The sequence below is a fragment of the Panulirus ornatus genome, chromosome 61, assembly GCF_036320965.1.
Source record: "Panulirus ornatus isolate Po-2019 chromosome 61, ASM3632096v1, whole genome shotgun sequence".
NCBI classification, from domain to species: Eukaryota; Metazoa; Arthropoda; class Malacostraca; order Decapoda; family Palinuridae; genus Panulirus; species Panulirus ornatus.
The window spans coordinates 2,247,374-2,271,195 of NC_092284.1; the positions used below are offsets into that span (position 1 = coordinate 2,247,374).

At 45.1% G+C, this 23,822-nt stretch overlaps 1 protein-coding gene across 1 annotated transcript in view; it reads left to right on the top strand.

Moving 5' to 3' along the window:
- RhoGAPp190 (Rho GTPase-activating protein 190) overlaps positions 1 to 23,822 on the top strand; it is a 228,577-nt gene that overhangs the window by 23,696 nt on the left and 181,059 nt on the right. The window contains exons 2-6 of the mRNA XM_071696915.1: positions 12,903 to 13,662; positions 18,875 to 19,022; positions 20,542 to 20,631; positions 22,606 to 22,808; positions 23,175 to 23,644. Coding sequence (XP_071553016.1) covers positions 13,489 to 13,662; positions 18,875 to 19,022; positions 20,542 to 20,631; positions 22,606 to 22,808; positions 23,175 to 23,644 — 1,085 coding nt within the window. The 5' untranslated portion in view covers positions 12,903 to 13,488. The remainder of the gene's footprint in view (positions 1 to 12,902; positions 13,663 to 18,874; positions 19,023 to 20,541; positions 20,632 to 22,605; positions 22,809 to 23,174; positions 23,645 to 23,822) is intronic.

Consider the following 23,822-nt stretch of genomic DNA (forward strand, 5'->3'; position numbering starts at 1 on the left):
CCCTCGTTGCTGTGCCTTCCACTTGACTCTACTTCCCTCGTTGCTATTGCCTTCCACTTGTCTCTACTTCCCTCGTTGCTGTGCCTTCCACTTGACCCTACTTCCCTCGTTGCTATGCCTTCCTCTGAACTCTACTTCCCTCGTTGCTATGCCTTCCACTTGACTCTACATCCCTCGTTGCTATGTCTTCCACTTGACCCTACTTCCCTCGTTGCTATGCCTTCCTCTGAACTCTACTTCCCTCGTTGCTATGTCTTCCACTTGACTCTACTTCCCGTTTTCTTAAGGTCATGTGTCTCAGCCACCTAAGTGTCGCATCTTCCTATTTTCTTCTATGTGGATCATCGTGTTATCTCTCTCTCTCTCTCTCTCTCTCTCTCTCTCTCTCTCTCTCTCTCTCTCGACTTGTTGCGGGTGTTTAAGGCTTGTGTGCTTCCAGCCTCTTGTCATACGTGTGTGTGCGTTTGTGTGTGTGTGAAGGGGGAGGGATGTTGGGTGTTGTGTGTGTCTGTGTAGGGGAAGGGGTGTTGTGTGTGTCTGTGCAGGGGGATGGTGTGTGTGTGTGCAGGGGGAGGGTTGTTGTGTGTGTGTGTCTGTGTAGGGGGAGGGGTGTTGTGTGTGTCTGTGTAGGGGAAGGGGTGTTGTGTGTGTCTGTGCAGGGGGAGGGTTGTGTGTGTGTGTGTGTGTCTGTGTAGGGGGAGGGGTGTTGTGTGTGTCTGTGTAGGGGGAGGGGTGTTGTGTGTGTCTGTGTAGGGGAAGGGGTGTTGTGTGTGTCTGTGCAGGGGGAGGGTTGTGTGTGTGTGTGTGTCTGTGTAGGGGGAGGGGTGTTGTGTGTGTCTGTGTAGGGGGATGGTGTGTGTGTGTGTGCAGGGGGAGGGGTGTTGTGTGTGTGTGTGTAGGGGGAGGGGTGTTGTGTGTGTCTGTGTAGGGGGAAGGGTGTTGGGTCGTGTGTGTGTGTGTGTCTGTGTAGGGGGAAGGGTGTTGGATGGTGTATGTGTGGAGGAGGGGTTGTTGTTGTTGAAGTGTTGTAGATGGAGGAGGCTGTTGTGGAAGGAGTGGTCTCTGTTCTACAACTTGTTGTAAACGGGAGATAATGATGATTGGTGATAGGGGGAGAGAGAGGGGATCTCGCCCCCCCTGTCCCGTCCCTGGTGATGGAGAGAGAGAGGGGGATCTCGCCCCCTCTCGTCCCTGGTGATGGGGGGAGAGAGAAGGGGATCTCGCCCCCTCCCGTCCCGTCTCGTCTCGTCTCGTCCACTCCCCCTGCCCACCCGTGGCAGGAGAACGTACGTGGTTGGAGGTGGTCGCCATGAATGGCGAGCCGTGGCCTGTCTGGGGATGGAGGAGGCGTGGTGGTGATGGAGGGAGGAGGGGTAGGGGGAGAAGGAGGACCACCGTACGCGAAGGACGGGGAGATGAGACGGTGGGGGTGGTGGGGAAACCATTGACAGCATCTTCAGTTGGTTTTTTTTTTCGGTTGGGTCTCTCTCTCTCTCTCTCTCTCTCTCTCTCTCTCTCTCTCTCTCTCTCTCTCTCTCTGTGTATATAATGCACTCGAAACATCAAGGACTCGAACCCGGGACCTTTGTGTGGTAGTTTGGACGGCAAAGGTCCCGGGTTCGAGTCCTTGATGTTGGAGGGCATTAATGTGTTCTATGACTGTGCGCGTTCAAATACACATTATATATATATATATATATATATATATATATATATATATATATATATATATATATATTATATATTTGATTGCCCTGGGACTCGTATCTAAGGCCCTCTGCTGTGTGGGCAAGGCTGCGCCATTTCCTGTAGCAGGAGAATGTGGTCTCCTTCGTCGTAAGGAGTCCTTTGAACGCACCCCCCTCCCCCCCACACGGCCTTCGTCTGCAGGGATGACCTTTGCCCCAGAGGGAATGTCTTATCTTTGAGGAGGGGCGGGTATAAGTAGACGGTAAGAGTAGATAGGTAGGTAGGTAGTAGACGTAATCGTTGTACTCGTTATCTTAAAGCCAGTAAGTACGTCATGTATCCCGTCTCGTGTGTGTGATAGACCGTCAGGTGGCCCACCGAACTACCTTAGCTGATGAGCTGTGTCAGTGGCCATCCTTGTGTGAAGGCGTGTCATACGTGGTTGTATTGAGGAGGGAGGTGGTGGTGGAGGAGGGATTCGGAGGAGTGTGGGGGAGGGAAGCCTGTAAGATCAAGGAGGTTGTGTGGTGGGGATGTTAGTGGTGGCGGAACTGTGGTGGAGGAAGATCCCGAGGAAGAACTTTTCGTGGAACGTGAAGTTTCCGAGCACACGCGAGGACGAGGCGTGGGTCTGAGGTGGGCGTGTGTGCACGCTGCTGCCTATATACAGGACAGCGACAGGTGGCTACCTGTGTGTGTGTGTGTGTGTGTGTGTCCTTGTTTACGCATGTCTGTGTGGCCCGTCTCTCTCTCTCTCTCTCTCTCTCTCTCTCTCTCTCTCTCTCTCTCTCTCTCTCTCTCTCTCTCTCTCAGCCGTCGTGTGCACCACCTGGCCACGTTGTGAGGGGGTGCTCAGCCCCAGAGGAAGGGGATGGGGGGGTCATCATTCAACCCCCCCGTCCCTCCCCCAGATATGCTTACACCCCCAGAGTGCCAGGCGATGAAGTCATCATTGTTGTAAGTGCTTCAAACACAGGAGGGGGTGTGGGGAGGATAGATGAGGGTGGGGAGAGGGGAGAATAGATGAGGGGCGTTCTCCTCCTCTATCCTGCTGGGGAGAGAGGCGTTCTCCTCCTCCTTTATCCTGCTGGGGAGAGGGGCGTTCACCTCCTCTATCCTGCTGGGGAGAGGGGCGTTCACCTCCTCCTTTATCCTGCTGGGGAGAGGTGCGTTCTCCTCCTCTATCCTGCTGGGGAGAGGGGCGTTCACCTCCTCTATCCTGCTGGGGAGAGGGGCGTTCACCTCCTCCTTTATCCTGCTGGGGAGAGGGGCGTTCACCTCCTCTATCCTGCTGGGGAGAGGGGCGTTCACCTCCTCCTTTATCCTGCTGGGGAGAGGTGCGTTCTCCTCCTCTATCCTGCTGGGGAGAGGGGCGTTCACCTCCTCCTTTATCCTGCTGGGGAGAGGGGCGTTCACCTCCTCTATCCTGCTGGGGAGAGGGGCGTTCACCTCCTCCTTTATCCTGCTGGGGAGAGGTGCGTTCTCCTCCTCTATCCTGCTGGGGAGAGGGGCGTTCACCTCCTCCTTTATCCTGCTGGGGAGAGGGGCGTTCACCTCCTCCTTTATCCTGCTGGGGAGAGGGGCGTTCACCTCCTCCTTTATCCTGCTGGGGAGAGGTGCGTTCATAATGGTGGTGGTTAGCGAAGGGTCGTGTTCCTCGAGGGTCGTCTGGGTCGTGTGCGACCTTCATGAAGGGGGAGGGAGGGTCGTCTGGGTCGTGTGTGACCTTTAGGAAGAGGGAGGGAGGGTCGTCTGGGTCGTGTGAGACCTTCAGGAAGGGGGAGGGAGGGAGGGTCGTCTGGGTCGTGTGCGACCTTCAGGAAGAGGGAGGGAGGGTTGGAGCGCTGCTCTCCAATCAGTAGGAGGGGAAATGATGGACTCGTTTGGAGTGGGCTGTTCCTCGGCGGGGTTTATACTCCCTTTTCCGTCCACTGAGAGGTGTTCGAGACGGGCTGGGTGTTGGAGAGGGGCGGGGTGTTGGAGAGGGCCGAGTGATGGAGAGGGACGGGGGTGTGGGTAGGGTGTTGGAGAGGGTCTGGGTGTTGGAGAGGGACGGGGGTGTGGGTAGGGTGTTGGAGAGGGCCGAGTGGTGGAGAGGGTCGGGGTGTTGGAGAGGGCCGAATGGTGGAGAGGGGCCGAGTGGTGGAACACCTTTCCTTGTCCACACAATCATGAGCGTGTTGTCGTCTTTCCTTTAGAGGTCCCTTCCCCCCTCCCTTCCCAGCGCCAGGGTTCGCATCTCTCACCCTCAACCCCCCCACCCTACCCTACCCCCCCCTCTACCTCAGGCGTCGCCACCACCAGCGTTCACCCCCCCCCCCCCCCACACACACACACACACACACACACCGCCAGCCACTGTTGAATGAATGAGAAATCAATACGATGTTGTCCATTACCGTAGTGGGTCTGTGCTGGCTTTAGCCTAGGGTGTGGTAGGCCTAGGTGGTCGTGGACCTAGGGTGTGGTAGGCCTAGGTTGTCGTGGACCTAGGGTGTGGTAGGCCTAGGTTGTCGTGGACCTAGGGTGTGGTAGGCCTAGGTGGTCGTGCACCTAGGGTGTGGTAGGCCTAGGTTGTCGTGGACCTAGGGTGTGGTAGGCCTAGGTTGTCGTGGACCTAGGGTGTGGTAGGCCTAGGTTGTCGTGGACCTATGGTGGGGTAGGCCTAGGTTGTCGTGGACCTAGGGTGGGGTAGGCCTAGATTGTCGTGGACCTAGGGTGGGGTAGGCCTAGATTGTCGTGGACCTAGGGTGTGGTAGGCCTAGGTTGTCGTGGACAGCCTAGGATGGTGCTAGGGCATGGCGGACCCAGTGTGGGTATGGTGTTTGGGATAAGGGTTGGTTGGAAGGGTGTCGACGGGCCTAGGGCGGAGTCTGCTCTATGTAGGGTGGTACCTAGGGTCGTCCTAGGATCTCTCTAGGGTAGGGCCAGGGCTGTCACGACCCTGTATGTTTACCTGTATGTCCAGAGGGTTTGGACTGAATCATTACATTCCATGACTGGTTGACATGAACACTTGCTTCTCATGTGGCACCAGTTGGACCGGTAGTGCACGAAAAGTCTCCATATATATATATATATATATATATATATATTCCTATGAGTCCACTGGGGAAAAATGAAACACGATAAGTTCACAAGTGCTTTTTCGTGTAATAATCACATCATCAGGGGAGACACAAGACAGAAATATAACAGTCAGTTGATGTAGAGAGAGAGAGAGAGAGAGAGAGAGAGAGAGAGTCTTGTGTAAACTTGTGCCTAAGTTGTGTCTCAAATGTTAAAACCGCCCGCCCCTCCTCCCCCCCCCCCCTTGAACGCCACCCCCGGGGTCCGGTCAGGGGGGCCAGACCCAGGGTGTTTACAGCCATGTACCTGGGGGGGGGGGGTCGTACCGTCACGCGCAATGGGCTCAAGGATCGTACCGTCATGCGCAAGGAACGTAAAAATCGTGCTCAACAATCGTATATAATGATCCTTATTACCGCCATGCACAAGGCTCGTACCGCCATGCACATGGGATCGTCTCGTCATGCACAGGTGGGGGGGGGGGAGGGGGTGTCGCACCGTCGTCTTAAATGGGTCGTTGGGTCGTTTTCAGATACAGCGTGGAGTGGAAGGGGGGGAAACGAGAGTTTTCACATCAGCTTAAACGAGGGAGTCGCGTCGTATTGCTAATGTAAACACAGCAAGACGTGTAGGGTCGGTTGTGTGTGCTGGACGCCCTGGCCCGGTCCAGTCCAGTCCAGTCCGGTCCGGTCCGGTCCAGCGAGTCGAAGGGGCAGCAGTTGTCGTCACGTGGGACACACGAGGGTGGAGGAGAACCTGAACATTATTAAATAGCCCCCATGTTTATTTGTTTGTTTTCCCCCGTGTGAATAAACCAGTTGGAACCGGTTCTCTTGACCTTGGGAAGGCAGCGCAGACGGAAGCAAGTGTCCACACACACACACACACACACACACACACACACACACACACACACGAGATTACCAGCTTGTCGTGACTGTGGTCATGTAACACCGCCAGCAGGTCTCCCAGCTACAGCTGGACAGCCTGGCAGGTCTCCCAGCTACAGCTAGACAGCCTAGCAGGTCTCCCAGCTACAGCTAGACAGCTTGGCAGGTCTCCCAGCTACAGCTAGACAGCTTGGCAGGTCTCCCAGCTACAGCTAGACAGCTTGGCAGGTCTCCCAGCTACAGCTAGACAGCTTGGCAGGTCTCCCAGCTACAGCTAGACAGCTTGGCAGGTCTCCCAGCTATAGCTAGACAGTCAGGCAGGTCTCCCAGCTATAGCTAGACAGCCTGGCAGGTCTCCCAGCTACAGCTAGACAGCTTGGCAGGTCTCCCAGCTACAGCTAGACAGCTTGGCAGGTCTCCCAGCTATAGCTAGACAGTCAGGCAGGTCTCCCAGCTACAGCTAGACAGCCTGGCAGGTCTCCCAGCTACAGCTAGACAGCCTAGCAGGTCTCCCAGCTACAGCTGGCTGGGGGATTGTTATTGTAATATTCTTGCCGGAAGTGACGGAACCCATGTTCATCATGAGAGGCAGTGCAGTTGTGAACAGCAGACGATGCTCAGGTTATTGTGTTGCGTGACGTGATGGTTTTAAGGTATTTTGGGGGGCCCCCGAACCTTCAGAATCATCTACGACAGTGTTGTGGGCCCTCCTAACCTTCACAATTCTGTATGACAATGTTGTGGGCCCTCATAACCTTCAGAATAAGAGATGATAGTGTTGTGGGCCCTCCTAACCTTCACAATCATGTGGGATAGTGTTGTGGGCCCTCCTAGCCTTCACAATCATGTGGGACAGTGTTGTGGGCCCTCCTAACCTTCACAATCATGTGGGACAGTGTTGTGGGCCCTCATAACCTTTAGAATAAGAGATGATAGTGTTGTGGGCCCTCCTAACCTTCACAATTCTGTATGACAATGTTGTGGGCCCTCATAACCTTCAGAATAAGAGATGATAGTGTTGTGGGCCCTCCTAACCTTCACAATCATGTGGGATAGTGTTGTGGGCCCTCCTAGCCTTCACAATCATGTGGGACAGTGTTGTGGGCCCTCCTAACCTTCACAATCATGTGGGACAGTGTTGTGGGCCCTCATAACCTTTAGAATAAGAGATGATAGTGTTGTGGGCCCTCCTAACCTTCACAATCATGTGGGACAGTGTTGTGGGCCCTCCTAACCTTCAGAATCATGTAGGACAGTGTTGTGGGCCCTCCTAACCTTCACAATCATGTGGGACAGTGTTGTGGGCCCTCCTAACCTTCAGAATCATGTAGGACAGTGTTGTGGGCCCTCCTAACCTTCAGAATCATGTAGGACAGTGTTGTGGGCCCTCCTAACCTTCAGAATCATGTAGGACAGTGTTGTGGGCCCTCCTAACCTTCAGAATCATGTAGGACAGTGTTGTGGGCCCTCCTAACCTTCAGAATCATGTAGGACAGTGTTGTGGGCCCTCCTAACCTTCAGAATCATGTAGGACAGTGTTGTGGGCCCTCCTAACCTTCACAATCATGTGGGACAGTGTTGTGGGCCCTCCTAACCTCCGAATCCTCAGAGAAAAGAATTTTGAAATGATTTTCTCACGGTCCACCTGGACCTGAAGGTGGTTCACAGTGGTTTTCTCATGGTCCACCTGGACCTGAAGGTGGTTCACAGTGTTTTTCTCATGGTCCACCTGGACCTGAAGGTGGTTCACAGTGTTTTTCTCATGGTCCACCTGGACCTGAAGGTGGTTCACAGTGTTTTTCTCATGGTCCCACCTGGACCTGAAGGTGGTTCACAGTGGTTTTCTCATGGTCCCACCTGGACCTGAAGGTGGTTCACAGTGTTTTTCTCATGGTCCACCTGGACCTGAAGGTGGTTCACAGTGGTTTTCTCATGGTCCCACCTGGACCTGAAGGTGGTTCACAGTGGTTTTCTCATGGTCCCACCTGGACCTGAAGGTGGTTCACAGTGGTTTTCTCATGGTCCACCTGGACCTGAAGGTGGTTCACAGTGTTTTTCTCATGGTCCACCTGGACCTGAAGGTGGTTCACAGTGTTTTTCTCATGGTCCCACCTGGACCTGAAGGTGGTTCACAGTGGTTTTCTCATGGTCCCACCTGGACCTGAAGGTGGTTCACAGTGTTTTTCTCATGGTCCACCTGGACCTGAAGGTGGTTCACAGTGGTTTTCTCATGGTCCCACCTGGACCTGAAGGTGGTTCACAGTGGTTTTCTCATGGTCCCACCTGGACCTGAAGGTGGTTCACAGTGGTTTTCTCATGGTCCACCTGGACCTGAAGGTGGTTCACAGTGGTTTTCTCATGGTCCACCTGAACGTGGATGTGACCAGGCTTTCTCGTGGTGAGGAGGTAAGGGGTTTTTCTGGTCTACCAGGCTGTTCAGTGCTGCGGGGTTCTGCTTGTTGTCTCAGTTTACAACCTTGCTTCTCTGGGACATGTTGGGTGAAAGTCCCATCATTTTTTAAACTAAAAGAAAATGAAGTATTAAGTCTTGGTTCGAGTTTCATTTTCAACTCGAGAGGGAGGTGTGGTGTTATTTTGCCGATAGGAGATTCAGACATTACGTTGGGGACCTCCACACACTCTTCGTGTTAGTTTTCCTCAGTCCCCCCTCCCTCCCCACCCTCCTCAATTGTAACTTTCTCTTCAGTAAATTTAATTTGCATATTCTATCCAGCCTATTATTGCACTGAGGGATAATCCCAGATACGTAGATGAGGAACCAGGTTTTCCCCCCATTTGTTTTTCATGTGTATCATAGCTAGATCCCCTGGCCCGGACTGCCGTGAGATATGACTGAGTTTTTTTTTTAATGGAAGCATTTTTCTCAACCATCATACGAATCGGGGGGGGAGGGGGGGATGCAGGAGACTTGGTCATTGTTTGAGGTCAGCGAGAGTCGTCTACGACCGTGGCGGATGAATGGGCACGTCGAAGGGAGTCGTGTGGGGGTCGTCCAGGGTCGCTACGTCAGAATGGAGAGCAGTTGGGAATTTCATCACACAGCCCCTGCAGGGAAGTGAAGGCTTTGAGGGGGGTGATAAAAAGCTTTTAACATCAGAGAGACATAGGGTGGGGGAAGGGGGGTATTTTCCATACTGCTATGCACGCCAAGATGGCATGTGTGTGTGTGTGTGTGTGTGCTTGCGCACCCCCAGACTATCATGCGTCCTCATAAAAACCTTTGCTGGCGATGTGTTTTGAAGGATGTAGAGGCTATGAAATTCGCCTGGATTTTGCGTTTGGATGAGAGCAATGACGCCACACACATAGTAGGGTAAATACTAGAAGCATTGACCATTCGCCTAAGCACTGGAGAAGGGGGGAGGGAAAATGGTAATTGGAGTGAGAAAGTAAAAGGTGATTGAGGGTGGTGTATAGTTAAGGTGGCCATGTGTGTGCGCTACCAGAAGTGGTCGTCACTGTCCAGGGGGATCACGTGTGACACCACGTGGTGTGAGGTGAGATGAGGTGAGGGGCCCCCAGTGATGTGTGAGGACAATTCCTCCCTCCCGTGCATGAGGTGGGCTCGTACTGTGGTGTGTGAGGTGGGCTCCGGTGATGTGTGAGGAGGACAACCCCACACCCCCCTCCGGTGCATGAGGTGGGTTCCCCCACCGGTGCATGAGGTAGGCCACTGGTGAAGTGAGCATGGCCGGACCTGGAGGTGATGGTAAAGGTGGCCGAACAAAGGAGTGAGTGTGAGTGACGTGTTCCTTGGGGGGGAGGGGGTGACCTGTGGGAGACTACCTCACCCGTGAGTCTGGGTGTCACTCATCCAGTCTGTCTCCCGTCTCACCCCGGCCGACCCCAACCCCTGACACTTGTCCATGTCATCTCGCCTCGCAGGGTTTCCATCCTCCCCCCCCTTCTCCCCCACTTCCCCCCCCTAGTAAGTGTTGCTTCCTAAGTTTGTGAGTCGTGTATAGGTCACAGTCGTCTCGTAGGCCTTACAAGTCCTCATGCATCTACCAAACCCCTTCCCCCCCCCCCCCCCCCCCTCGTGGCATGTGCTTAGGATGGTGCTTGCCTCTCCTCCTGAGTGGGGACCTTGAAGCTGGCACTCCCCCCCCTCCCCCAACGGGGTGCCTGAAGAGGGAGGAGGGAGGGGGAGGGCAACTTTAGCTGTCCTCTTCTCCCTGACCCCTGGCCTCTCCCAGCCTACCCCTGCACCTCCCTCATAATCATCATACTCCCTAGTTCGTATTGTTAGGGGAGGGGGGGTGTTACTCAGAGAGAGAGAGAGAGAGAGAGAGAGAGAGAGAGAGAGAGAGAGAGAGAGAGAGAGAGAGAGAGAGAGAAGGGGCAGCTTAGCTTGAGGTTAGAGAAATTTTGCACCTCACTGCTCAGTAAATATGACTTATGTTTCCCCTGCCTCTTCTAATACAGTATTGTGATGCAAATTAATAATATATATATATATATATATATATATATATATATATATATATATATATATATATTATTTCTTATATTTGATTGCTGCTTCCCACGTCAGCGAGGTAGCGCCAGGAAACAGACAAAGAAAGCATGGCCCATCCGCTCTCTATATTTTTTTTTTTTTCATACTTTGTCGCTGTCTCCCGCGTTTGCGAGGTAGCGCAAGGAAACAGACGAAAGAAATGGCCCAACCCCCCCCATACACATGTATATACATACGTCCACACACGCAAATATACATACCTACACAGCTTTCCATGGTTTACCCCAGACGCTTCACATGCCTTGATTCAATCCACTGACAGCACGTCAACCCCGGTATACCACATCGCTCAATTCACTCTATTCCTTGCCCTCCTTTCACCCTCCTGCATGTTCAGGCCCCGATCACACGAAATCTTTTTCACTCCATATTTCCACCTCCAATTTGGTCTCCCTCTTCTCCTTGCTCCCTCCACCTCCGACACATATATCCTCTTGGTCAATCTTTCCTCACTCATCCTCTCCATGTGCCCAAACCACTTCAAAACACCCTCTTCTGCTCTCTCAACCACGCTCTTTTTATTTCCACACATCTCTCTTACCCTTACGTTACTCACTCGATCAAACCACCTCACACCACACATTGTCCTCAAACATCTCATTTCCAGCACATCCATCCTCCTGCGCACAACTCTATCCATAGCCCACGCCTCGCAACCATACAACATTGTTGGAACCACTATTCCTTCAAACATACCCATTTTTGCTTTCCGAGATAATGTTCTCGACTTCCACACATTCTTCAAGGCCCCCAGAATTTTCGCCCCCTCCCCCACCCTATGATCCACTTCTGTATATATATATATATATATATATATATATATATATATATATATATATATATATATATGCATACACCCATACGTGCACATGTACATATACATATCAACTCATACACATGTACATACATAGACATATACATATATACACATGTACATATTCATATTTGCTTGCCGTCATCCATTCCTGGTGCTACCCCGTCCCACAGGAAACAGTATCGCTTCCCCCCTAGGGATAGGGGAGAACGAATGCTTCCCACGCATTCCTAGCATGTCATGTAAGGCAACTAAAAGGGGAGGGACAGTGGGGCTTGAAATCCTCCCCTCCTATTTTTATAATTTTCCAAAAGAAGGAAGGGAAAAGGGGGCCGAATGAGGATATTCCCTCTAAGGCTGAGTCCTCTGTTCTTAACGCTAGCTCTCTGAAGCAGGAAATAGCGAGTGTGCATTAGCAACAGGAATGGATGAAGGCAAGCAAGTAGGAATATGTATATGTATGTTTATATGTTGATATGTATGTATATGTGTGTGCATGGGCGTTTATGTATATATGTATGTGTATATGAATGGATGGGCCATTCTTTGTCTGTTTCCTGGCGCTACCTCGCTAACGCAGGAAACCATGGTTAAGTATGATAGATGATATACGGTGGCCTCACATGCTGTAGTGTTATATGGAATGATGGGTTGTTCCTGTGGTGTGAATGCTATTTTCTTGTGTTGCTATATTCACCTTAAGGATCTCCATGATGCTTGACCATAGTATAGCAAGGATTGAGTGGCTTTATCCCTGAGTATGTGAATCATATGATGCATTGAATTTAGATTGCAATATTCCACTGCATGTGTATGTATTTTTTGTTTGTAAAGAATGATATATTGTATGTATAATCATGTTCCCTGTTTATCTTTTGACTTTGTTCATTTAACCCTAGTTAGAGTAGATATACAGCAAAAGTTTTATTCAGTGCTTTGATAGCGCTTGACCAATATAAACAGAGGCCTCAGACAATGTTCTGAATGGCTAACTGTATAATTGCTTCATAGCATGATGTAACCCCATATTTGTTGATGATGAGATTACCCTGTAGCCTTTATTCTTCATGTAAGTTTTCAATTTTTTTTTTTTGTCATGCTTGTACAATGCATTTATGTTAGAACAGAGTTATGACATGGTAGCTGAAAGTGCAGTTGCTAACAGTTTTTAATGACAGTTTTTACATGTTTTTTTATGTTTGTGACTGTATGCCTCTTACCCTCATGATCCTTCTTTTGAATTTCCTTATGTTTTTGTAAATACGTGCCAAAGATTGAATGGTATTCAGGGAATCATTCAATGAATTTTCAAGAATATGCAGCAAATTTTTATTCTGGATGTTTTATGGTATTACAAGTAGCACACTCAGTGCTGATTTGGGTACCCTATTATTCATGTCTCGCCACCCAGCTTATGCAAAATGAAAACTCGGCAAGAATGGAAGTGAGCTTTACCTTTTATACCCTTAGGATATTGATCAGAGGTAATTGAAATGCTTAACAAAGTTTGCTGGGTCAAATGATATTGCTAAGGAAAACCTTTAAGAATTATGTTGAAAAGATTGTGATCATTCTGTTTGAACTTCTCTCTATTGTTTAGGAGAATCACTGAGTAGTGTAGTATTCAGTGTTTGGTTATTTGTTACACCTGTTTCAGTAAAAACTTTTGTCTTATTATACAATATTGGTAGACATTGAAGTCTGTGAAGAGATCTTTCATGAATAATCAAAAGGACAAATTAGATGGAAGTAGCTTAATAGTATGATTTGTTTATATACAACTTAGCCTTACTGTCACCATTATGCTTGTCTCATTTGTTACTGTTTCCTGTAATATTAATGATTTTTTGCAAAGCCAGTAATGGAAACCAATGAAAGCCTTTTTTCGCTTTGTCCACAGATATTGCAGGATGATTGTAGGCGGTTAGATATCCAGCTGCCTCCAGTGGGCAGCCTACAGACAGTCAACACCCATACGTCACGCCCACTGGTCCTCTCACACCCACATCAGCCTACCTTTCATCTTTCTAGTCCAAAAGCACCCATGGCCTTCTGCCTGGCCCCGGCCTGATCACCCCACAAACATGCTAGTAAACTGCTCTCAGCATCGTCATCGAGACTGAATGCAAATACACAAGTGACTAGTGTGTGTTAGAAAATCCATGTCTATTGTGAAAGTAGAAAATCCTGGAAAGTTTAATGGTTGAGTGTTGTTGATTTTTGTTTAAATTGTGCAAAGAGGAGAGCCCTCTAGAAAAGGGCCAAGGCCTCTGGCCCAGGTCATAGGGGCAGTAGTTGGAGTGTGTTGTGATTTTACCCATATTAAAAGCATAAAAAAGTTTAAAGTTTGGTGGTGGCAGTAGCATAGGCAGCCATGGGTGTGGGTGTTGGTGTTACCGTACATACATGATGGGTGTACCGAGTAGTGTGTGAGCCTGGGCTGGCCTCCCGTAGCGTGGGCTTCAGAGCCCGTGGCGTGGGTGGGCATGGCTCGGCGAGGCGGCGACGCTGCCAGACAAGTGGTGGTGTCCGTGGTCGGTGTTTCAGGTGGGGAGAGAGAGAAGGGTGTGACAGGCCTGGGCAAGTCATGTCTGTGTAACCGCTTCACCAAGCCCCAGGCTGACCAATACTATGTCGACCACATCTCCGTCCTTTCACAGGTGAGTCAGCTTTCTTTACAACATTCATTCTTTCACCTTTGATTTTCATATGACCCATGGTATGTATTAGTGCTTCAGTGTGAACCACCCAACAAATGATTGACAGGGTAGGCATTTTATCTCGTGCAGTTGCTTTAAGGCAGGTAAGTGGGTATGTAATATATGTAGACTTCACCAAAGGTCTTGATGAATGTCACAGAACTTAGAATGATAGAGATGGGAATAACAGGTAAAATTGGAAGATGGTTATACACCTTTTTAGCCAAGTCCCCCACAGAACTGTACCTGTGACCCTTTTGTTCCTTATTCATGTATCTGATATTTACACAGACATATACCAGTTTGATATCATCCTTTGCAGTTAATAGTACAATAGATATGAAGATATGAAAATCTCACGAGTAAAAGACACTGAAAAACTGCAAGCCAACATGGACAAAATCTTCCTTTGGGGAACCGAAAACATGCTTCTCTGTGGGGCTAAGTTCTAACTGGATGAAAATTTAGAAGTTGAAAATGGTGTAGAATAGCAGATTGGACAAAGGCACCATCTTAGTTGAACAGGGTGAAAGAACTTTGGGTCATAACGTTCGGTAACCTCACCTTCAACAAATGGGAAAAAGGCAGCAGTTGCCTTTTCCAAAAAGATGAGATAGATTCTCTGGGCCTTCAAGACAAAGGAGGAAAAACCAGTGATGACTCTGTTCAGGGCACTAATATTTCTACGTATAAAATACTCTGGTGTTCTGACAGGTGAAATTTCTGAGCGAGAAAGCATTCTCAGATACTTCATGGCCTGTATTGACATGACCTGAACTACTGGGAGTGATTGGAAATCATTGAGTCAGTACTGTCTTGGATGAAATTTGGAGGTATATTATCACCTACACTTTGAAAATCATAGAAGGTATGGTCCCAAACCTGTTGTCAAAAATATTTCCCTTTTGGCACAATATGCATGAAAGACTGTCAAATACTACCAGTAAAATCAAAAGGTAGGATAAACACAAAGAGAAAATACCCCTGAACATCCAGGGCCCAAGGATTTTGATAGCAATCCGATAAAAAGGGGAAAATTTGATCTCAAATTCCTTTGATACAGTGGGAGACCCTGCTTAGTACTAAAACATCATTGTATAAAATGCATGCCCATGTAAAGCTCCAGACATATACCAGTGAGAACAAAGTACATAATGTAGAGAGCAGAACGAGCAGGATGACTCCTATATAGGAGGATAAAAGGGATTGCATGCCTTCAAAAAAGCCACATCTCGCCTTGCAAAGGAAAGCAAACGTCAAACAGACAGGCATACATTGACCACAGGCTTGAATTGCCAACTGGGAGGCAGGGAAAGAGCCATTATTGGAATGAGATAAACCCTACTTAAAACTTGTGTAGAACACATCAAATGACCACTAACTCCATTCGCCCATGAACAGAAGAGGGCACTTTTTTGGATGATTGTCAGCACATGAGTGAAATACTAAAAAACAATATGAATTGGAGTTGTGTGTGTTGAAATCCACCTTAAAGAAAGTGACTCATACAACTTCTTTGTAAACAGTAATCCCCTAATATTACATGTTGAAAATAAGTTAAATTTCTTCAGTATGGAGATGGTGAAGAAATTAAGAACAGGACAGAATACCTGATGGACGGAGGCATTCTTGTATTATCTTTGGATCCAGTGAAGGACCTCAAAGTAATAATGTTTGATTACCTTACCTTTGGTGAACAAAACAAAGCAACAGTTTCCATTTCAAAAGGTGATTGAATGGATCTTGCAGACCTTGGACTGATAATGTCAATGATATTAACCTTCAATAATTACAAGAGAACATGCATCTTCTAAAAAGATAAGAGGATGGATGTTGCAGACTTTAGAGACAAATGAAAAGAAAAACATGATGCTGTTCAAGGCACTAAATACTCTCATAGGTAAAATACTGCTCTGTGCTAACATCACTGTATAAACAAGATGGGGAACATTACAGAATATTAGTCTTCAAGGATCTTTCACAGGGAAACGAATGAAATCGACGAGGCTGCACTCTCTGGAGTACAGTTGGGAGAGACTGTATCATCATATACACTTTAAAACCCTGGGCCCCATATTTAAGAAAGCCCTGGATAAGCATTTACAGGCTTTGATGGGTGTAAGGTGTTTTTCCACCTTACGCAGCAACCATTCTGTCCTTATGAAGCTGTAGTGTGCAAGAATAAAAAACAAAGGAAACATGATTTGATAAGAAATACTTATGAATCTACAAAGGAAATATAATTTGATAAGAAATACTTATGAATCTGACATCTGTGAAAGTGCAAATAATGTCAGTTATATTATAAGTTGGAAATTGAATTGCTGGTTCATGTCTGGGACATCTGCAATGGTGTCGACAGTAAGTAATACTGTGCACTTTGCAGTTTTCACATAAGTACCGTTTGCCAGCTTGTTCATTGATCCATGAGCAAACCTTCAGGTATAGTATCTCTGAATTGAGGTGACCAGATAGACCAGATATCAAAAATGGGAATTAGCTTCCAAATATGCAATATTAGGGTACACTTTATTTAAGTGACAGGAAATGAAAAAAGGCAGTCATTTTTTGCTTTTAGGTGGGGTTAATCTCTACTTGAAAGAACACTAAGGTAGAGAGTACAGTGAGATGATTCCCGGACTGAGATGATTTGATACAAAGATTATCAAAGGGTCTGACAGTCTTCTCCAGAGAAGTGTTTAGGGCTAGATTAGTCAGATTCCACTCATACCAATGAATATATATATATATTTTTTTTCTGCAGCAGGATTTCTTGATGTGGAGTGATTTACTGGTAAGAGTAATTTAGGGAAACAAGAGTGATATTGTTTGCACTGCCATAGATATCAATTTTGTTTCGTTAAGTCATCTGTCTGCTTTACTTTTTTTTTTACACTTTTAGTGCAACATCTCCAAAAGAACCCGTTGGTCTGTGGCTATTCGTTTTCCTTGGTAACTTTTTGTATTATGTTAGATATATATGCCTTACTAAATGTTATCAAAGTGTTTTTGTCCATGCTTTGACATTCTTCATCATAGTACACAAATTCATGCATCTAAATCACACCTGGTGTGTATCAGTCATCACTGATTATCATTCGCCAAAAATTGTCAGTAATGAGGATGGGCCAAGACCATTGGGCTGGCATCTAACTGTTGATCATTTCTCATTTTTATAGATTTTATGTGAACAGGCTTTTTGTGTCTATATATGCATGTAGCTTAAATAGGTCGTCAAACTATTGGTTATAGTTTCACTATGACTCGCGTATGATTATACTTATGATAGGGATGTATGGATATTTTTGGTGCCCCTCATGTGATCTCCAGATTAGATTCTTTTGGTAATTGTTTCATTGTCACGCATGATTATGTTGATAATAAGGATGAACTGGGATCTTTGGCACCCCACATATAATCTCCAGACTTGATTACTTTGGTTATCTCATTGTCACTCCTCAGTTATTATATTGATAATAAGGATATGCTGAGATCTATGGCACCTTACATACTTTCTCCAGAATAGGTTGCTTTATGTATTAGTATCACCTTCCAGCACAGGTAGAATTTTTGAGTTAGAAAATTCGTAAAGGTTTGTCACAGCTTGATATGACTTTGGTGAAAACTTTGAAGTGTTGGGATTGGCTGAAAGCACCAAGGCTTTGTGGTTCTCTCTGGAATGTAAATGGAAGAAAAAGATGATTTTACTCGTGGGAAATCCTGGAAAATATGGCTCTTGGAGTGCAATGAAAAATTACTTCTCCTTATGTTCAATAAGAGAAAAGTCTTTATTTGATTGGATATGGCTTGTAGAATGTATATTCAATACTACTGTTGAAATCAGAAGATGCATTAAGCATAAGAAAAAGCACCATGAATATATATGCAGATTGTTCAACATATTGCTTGTAGCCATCAGAAACACTATTGAGAAATATTAGTGGAGAAATTTTGAGATCCTGGATAAATAATTTACAGTGTACCAGACTAGCCAGGCTGTAGTGGACACTTAGGCCTGTGGTACATGGCTTTCAAAAGTTTGGTTGACTAGCAATTCAATGCAGATGTCTGAGCTGGAGATGGAATAGAAGACATCAGAAATAATCTCCAGGTAAATAATATCCCCTCTGCATATGATAGTTTTTTTTTCTCAATTGATGTACCATGTGTTATACCTAAAGGAAAGATGAATAGATGTTACCTCTAGAAGTTTAATGAGACTTATCAGTGATAAATATTTTTGTAATCCATTTGTTTTCTGTATCATCTGCATAGTCTGAACTGCTGTTAGGACATTTTTAAAACATTTGAATATTGAGAGATGGCATGTTCTGGTCTACAATAATTTATGAAAAGTACATGCTTACTTAAGTTACAAAAGTGAATCTCCTTTTGTTGCTCAACTATGTTCTACAGCAAACCCTTTGCCAACCATGGGGGTTATGTTCTTAGAGGATCCTGTTGGTCTTGACGAGGAAGTAGGCATATGTGGAATGGAGTGTTGGTGGTGATGTCCTTTAAGACACATGCCTTAAGTTGAATAGTGAACACATCATGATTAAAGTAAGCATATTTCAAAAACTTGTTACATCTTTATAGTTTCCACTGTTGAAACAGTAACACCAAAATGCCTTGCAGCAGATGCTGAACTTTCTCTAAATGCAAGACGATCAACTGAGGCCACTTTTTGCTCAAAACACATCTTTTTCCTTGTCCTTTTTGGGATAGCACCACTCACATTACTAGCTGTATGCTTAGAGGCTATATTTTACCACATTTAAAAACAGAAAGCCACAAAATAGTTAAAGGTATTAAAAGTTTGTATTTAGATCACTTAGAGTTTCCCACATGGAACAATGCATGCTGAGTATGGACAACAAGATCAGGATAATGAGTAGGGATTTGTCAGGTCACGGTCTGTTATGGGAAGCCACGAGTTTGTAAAGAATTTGAAATTATTATAACTGTTTAGTGTAGTTACTCAGGGATTGCTAGAAACTACTGGTGTAGGGTTTGGGAAAAGAAGCCATACTTATTAAGTGTGGGTGAAAATTTTGACTCATTCCTGTCATTTCTATGGGAAAATTGAAGGTTGAGCTGCACTCTTTATTGATATGTTTTTGATAACCCTGTCAAAGTTGATAAATTTCAACTAATGCTTTTCCCCTCACAGACGGACTTCAGTGGACGAGTGGTGAACAATGACCACTTTCTCTACTGGGGAGAGGTGGCGCGATTATCAGACGATGGCTTCGAATTCATCTTCCAAGTTATTGAACAAACCGAGTTCATTGACGATGCCTCCTTCATGCCTTTCAAAGGTAAGAGCAACACTAGCAATCTCTTCTTGGGCTCTCTCAGCCATACTACATCTAGCTGAGGAGCTTAATTCACATGGGGCATGGCCAGTTCACCTTAGTATTATTGCATGGCCAAGGTATGATACTATTTGTCAATATCCCAATATCCTATTTGTCAATGCCCATTCCCTTTGGTAAGTCTGTGGCTGCAGCAAGAGAGTCTCGTGTATAATGCAAGTTTTAGAATTCCTTGGACATACCAGACATTCTCTGAATTCTGTGATGCCAAATGATAGTAATTGACTCTGAGCTAAATTGAAGTTTTGACCCAAAAAGCAAAAATGGAAAGTAAATTGTCATGTTAAGTAAAAATCTGTAGATCTCATTCTCTTTAAGGTTGTAGTCCTTATTTGAGCATTATAAGAATTGAGTAAAAGGCTTTAGTTTAGAATCATAAAAGTTTTTTTGGGAGTGTCACTTTTGAAGTGTTGCTTAATGTTAAGTATGTTTTTGGACTGTTGAAATGGTACTTAGTGTTACATATTTTTAGGACTGCTGAATTGTATATTGGGGTAAACCATGGAAAAGTCTGTGAGGCCTGGATGTTGAAAGGGAACTGTGGTTTCAGTGCATTACACCTTGGTTGGGGGGATGCTGTTTCATGTGTGGCAGGGTGGCGACGGGAATGGATAAAGGTAGTAAGTATGAATATGTACATGTGTATATACGTATATTTACATAAACGCCCACATACACACTTACATACATATACATACACATACTCAGATATTACGTACATATATATATTCATACTTGCTTGCCTTCATCCATTCCTGTCGCTATCCCGACCCACAGGAAAACGGCATTGCTATCCCTTGCTTCATCGAGGTAGCGCCAGGAATACAGACAAAAAGGCCCCATTTGTTCACACTCGGTCTTTAGCTGTCGTGTGTAATGCACCAAAACCACAGCTCCCTATCCACATCCAGGCAACACAGACCTTTCCATGGTGTACCCCAGATGCTTCACATGCCCTGGTTCAATCCATTGACAGCACATCAACCCTGGTATACCACATCGTTCCAGTTCACTCTATTCCTTGCATGCCTCTCACCCTCCTGTATGTTTAGGCCCCGATTGCTCAAGAACTTTTTCACCCCATCGTTCCATATTCATACTTAATTTTATCCATTCCCTACACAACCACCATCCCACAGAAAATAGCACAGATGCATGAAGGAAAAGAAAGAGATAACGTACACACTATCTTCTTCCCTACACCAGATCACTGCCCCCTGTGGCATGTATTTACAGCAGTACTTGTCTATAGGCTTAGAAGATCCAGTTGCATTTTTCTTTTCCATTCTTCATTTGGTGGCTGAAACAGCATTGCCAAAAACCTTTGGCAGTTTAAAATGGTTCAAGAAGCCATGGTTTAAAGATAATACTGAGGAAGCTATTTAAAACCCTATTTAAGTATCAACTTAAGTTAACTGTTGTATGGACATCATTGCCTAACCTTTGATTTTTTTCCTCATAGCCGGGAAGATGGACCCCTACATCAAGCGCTGTTGTGCCACGAAGATCCAGTCTGCAGAGAAACTTATGTATATATGCAAAAACCAGCTAGGTAAGAATCTTGAGTATTGATTTCTCAGATCTCCCAGATGCATTTCACAAAATTTGTTAACTTTTGGTTACCTCATCCCATTTCTTAGCTGCCCTAGGATTCCTTTCTCTAGGGCTCCTGTAACTCTCGTGAAGCTGTCCATGTTTATAGGGCATGACGACATGTCAGTAAGTGTGTTGGTGTGGTGTGTGTGTGTTTGTGTGAGGTGAGTGGAGGACAGATGAGGAGTAAGTGTTCACATTTTTCATTATGCACATAACTAGGGCATGAGGGCTTTTGTGACATGCTGAATTGATGTTAGTAATGTTGGAGAGATAGGTGGTGTCCATATCTCAGACTTTACAAAGACCAGTTCATCATATCTGCAGACCTGTCAATCCTCTTAATAGGGTACTGTAATCATATGTTGCTGCATATAAGAGAAAGGACGGATTTATATCATTTTGAGTTACTTTGTGTAAGAGTTTGGAATCTCATGATAAAAGTGATACAACATGAAACTATGATTTTTTGTGACAGCTCGTAAGGCATGCAGGGAGCAGAGAGTAACATGAGCAGGAATTATTTGATAGAAAATAGAATCTGGAATGGGATCAAGGGTTGCTGGGTGGAGGGAAGAGTGAGATTAAGATAGACATTGATGATTTGGCAGAGTTACTTTGAATACTAAGTAAATCAGTTGTTTTCAGTTGCCCAGGGACTTTACTTTCATTGATTTATGGTTCTGTCCTATAGTTACAGTCACACTGCATCCTTTTGAATGGATATATGTGAATAAGTATTATATACTGTATGTATTTTACATTTCATCTGATGCATCCCATATGAATGCTTTTCTCTTTCAGCTGTGAGTAACCCTCTTGTGTTGATATACCATTAAACGTTTGTTCACTCAATTCCAGGTATATAGTATAGTGAATGTGGAATGGTTCTCACGTTTATAATTATGAATAGCTTTAGATGAAGGAAGATTTTTGGATACCAAAGGCAAAGCAATTTAAGTAGGATATAGGTGTATAGTATAGTGAATGTGGAATGGTTTTGGAATTTATGATTATGGATAGCTTTAGTTGATGAGAAAGTGTTGGTGTATGTGATTATGGATAGTTTTAGATGAAGGGTTATTGTGGATACCGAAGGTAAAGTAGTTTTGGTAAGTTAATGTCTGTCGTGTTATACAAGATGTGTTGATACTGTATTGCCTTTTTCATAGAACTTGAGTCAGCAGAATGTATATCGGAAAGAGAGGGAAAACTTTTGGGTTGAAGACTGTGAAGAAGAATGTTTAGGGATGATGTTTTTGAAGAACACCTGTCTCTGTCAGACATGTGGGGATTGCTTTGACCATCATTGTTGGGGGTCACGCTGTAACCTTCAACTTATCCATGGTCAGCTTAAGAAATAACTCGGTTACTTGTTAAATTTTATGGCACTTTTTTCCAAACATTTAAAGAACTGAATAGCTAATAACCCATAACTTTAGTTTGAGTTTTATGTTGCATGTAAAGGTTTTCCTGGAACATGTTGTAGCTCATGACTTTAATAAAACTTTGTTTGTCCATGAAAAATTTCATGGTTGTTACCCATCATCAGGAGAATTGATTGGCATAAGACTTGTAACTCAAATTTGGTTTTTAACATAGAGGTTCATCTGGTTTGTGACATTTTTGGATTTGCCTTGAGTTATGCCTCTTATAAAAAGATTTATCCGGGAACTTTATGTGGGTCATCTCTTGTAGAAAGCTTCACCTTTGGCCATGGAACGTATCTTTGCCTTTTTGATATTTTTTATACAGTATCTCAACCCATTTTTATTTCACTCCCAAGAACTAAGCTGCAGTGCAGACAACATAAGTATTCCATTGAAGTAGATGCTTGATACAAATTTTGGAAGATATATAGGTTTGAGTTGTACTCAATATTTTTAGCAAACATATCTTAGAAATGTATGTAACAATGGCTTTGTGTTAACAGGTATAGAGAAGGAATATGAGCAGCGTGTTTTGCCTGATGGAAAGCTTAATGTGGATGGGTTCCTGTGTGTTTTTGATGTCTCACAGGTTCCCAATCGCTCTTTAGAACGTCAAGTCGAACTCACTGCAAGTATCCTTAACAACTGCCTCAAAACTAAACGGCCAGTTGTTCTTGTAACAACCAAGAATGATGAGGCAAATGAGGTAAGGAATAGAAATTAGCAAATACAGTCAGCTGACCATGACGTGTTGAATAATTGCAAAGAATATAAAAGGCCTAGTCGTGGTTTTTGACGACAATTTCCCAGACCATTACTGCCTGAGAAGGCCATGCTTTATCAATCTTTCTTGTGAAATTGTTAATGATTTGCAATTCTATCATAATGAAGTTTTCTTTGTCATTTCACTATTTGTTAGAGGAAAACTTAAGTCTCTTAGAGAAGAGTATGGATTCTGATTAAGATTTTTTAGAATCTCTATTTAGTGAGTTTATTTCTTGTTGAGAATTTATAGAACACTGTTAAGTTAGCAGTTATTATAACTTTCTCAAATGTGTCTTCTTATTTCTAGGTTTATGTGAAGGAGGCTGAGAAGTTAGCAAGCAGAAAAGAATTCAAGGGGAATATTCCTCTAGTTGAAACTTCATCACATGAAAATGTAAATGTGGACTGTGCGTTTATGACATTAGCACATTTAATAGACCGCAATCGAGGACGAATTCGTATAGTTCCATTTTATGAGGCAGCGAGACATAGAAAGGAAATTCTTGATGCAGCAACTGATGCCTTCCAAAGATTAGTGCGCACTCATGTTATTGACTATCGGTCGATATGGGCCACAACTAGTAAAAAACTTGCTCAAAATCCTGATTTTATACATTATGTGGACCTCTTTGGTATGGACCAAGCGGCCAAACTGTTCCGTCGTCATGTCAAGAAACTCAAAGATGAATACCTCCAGAGAAAAGTGGAGGCATATATGGACATGCTGCCCTCCATCTTACGTGAGTTCTTCCCGGACCTGCAAAGTTTAGAGGATGGGTGAGTGTCTGATATTACTGTGCCTCCTAGAAAGTGATTTTTTATGATATTCGTTTATTAGAATGAAATAATGATGCCAAGTGATCTTATCAGAAAACTTGCAGTGATAAAAAGTGTATTTTTGTGAAGGATCTGTGATGCTAACTGGTGCAGTGAATCAGTGATATTAGAAAACAAG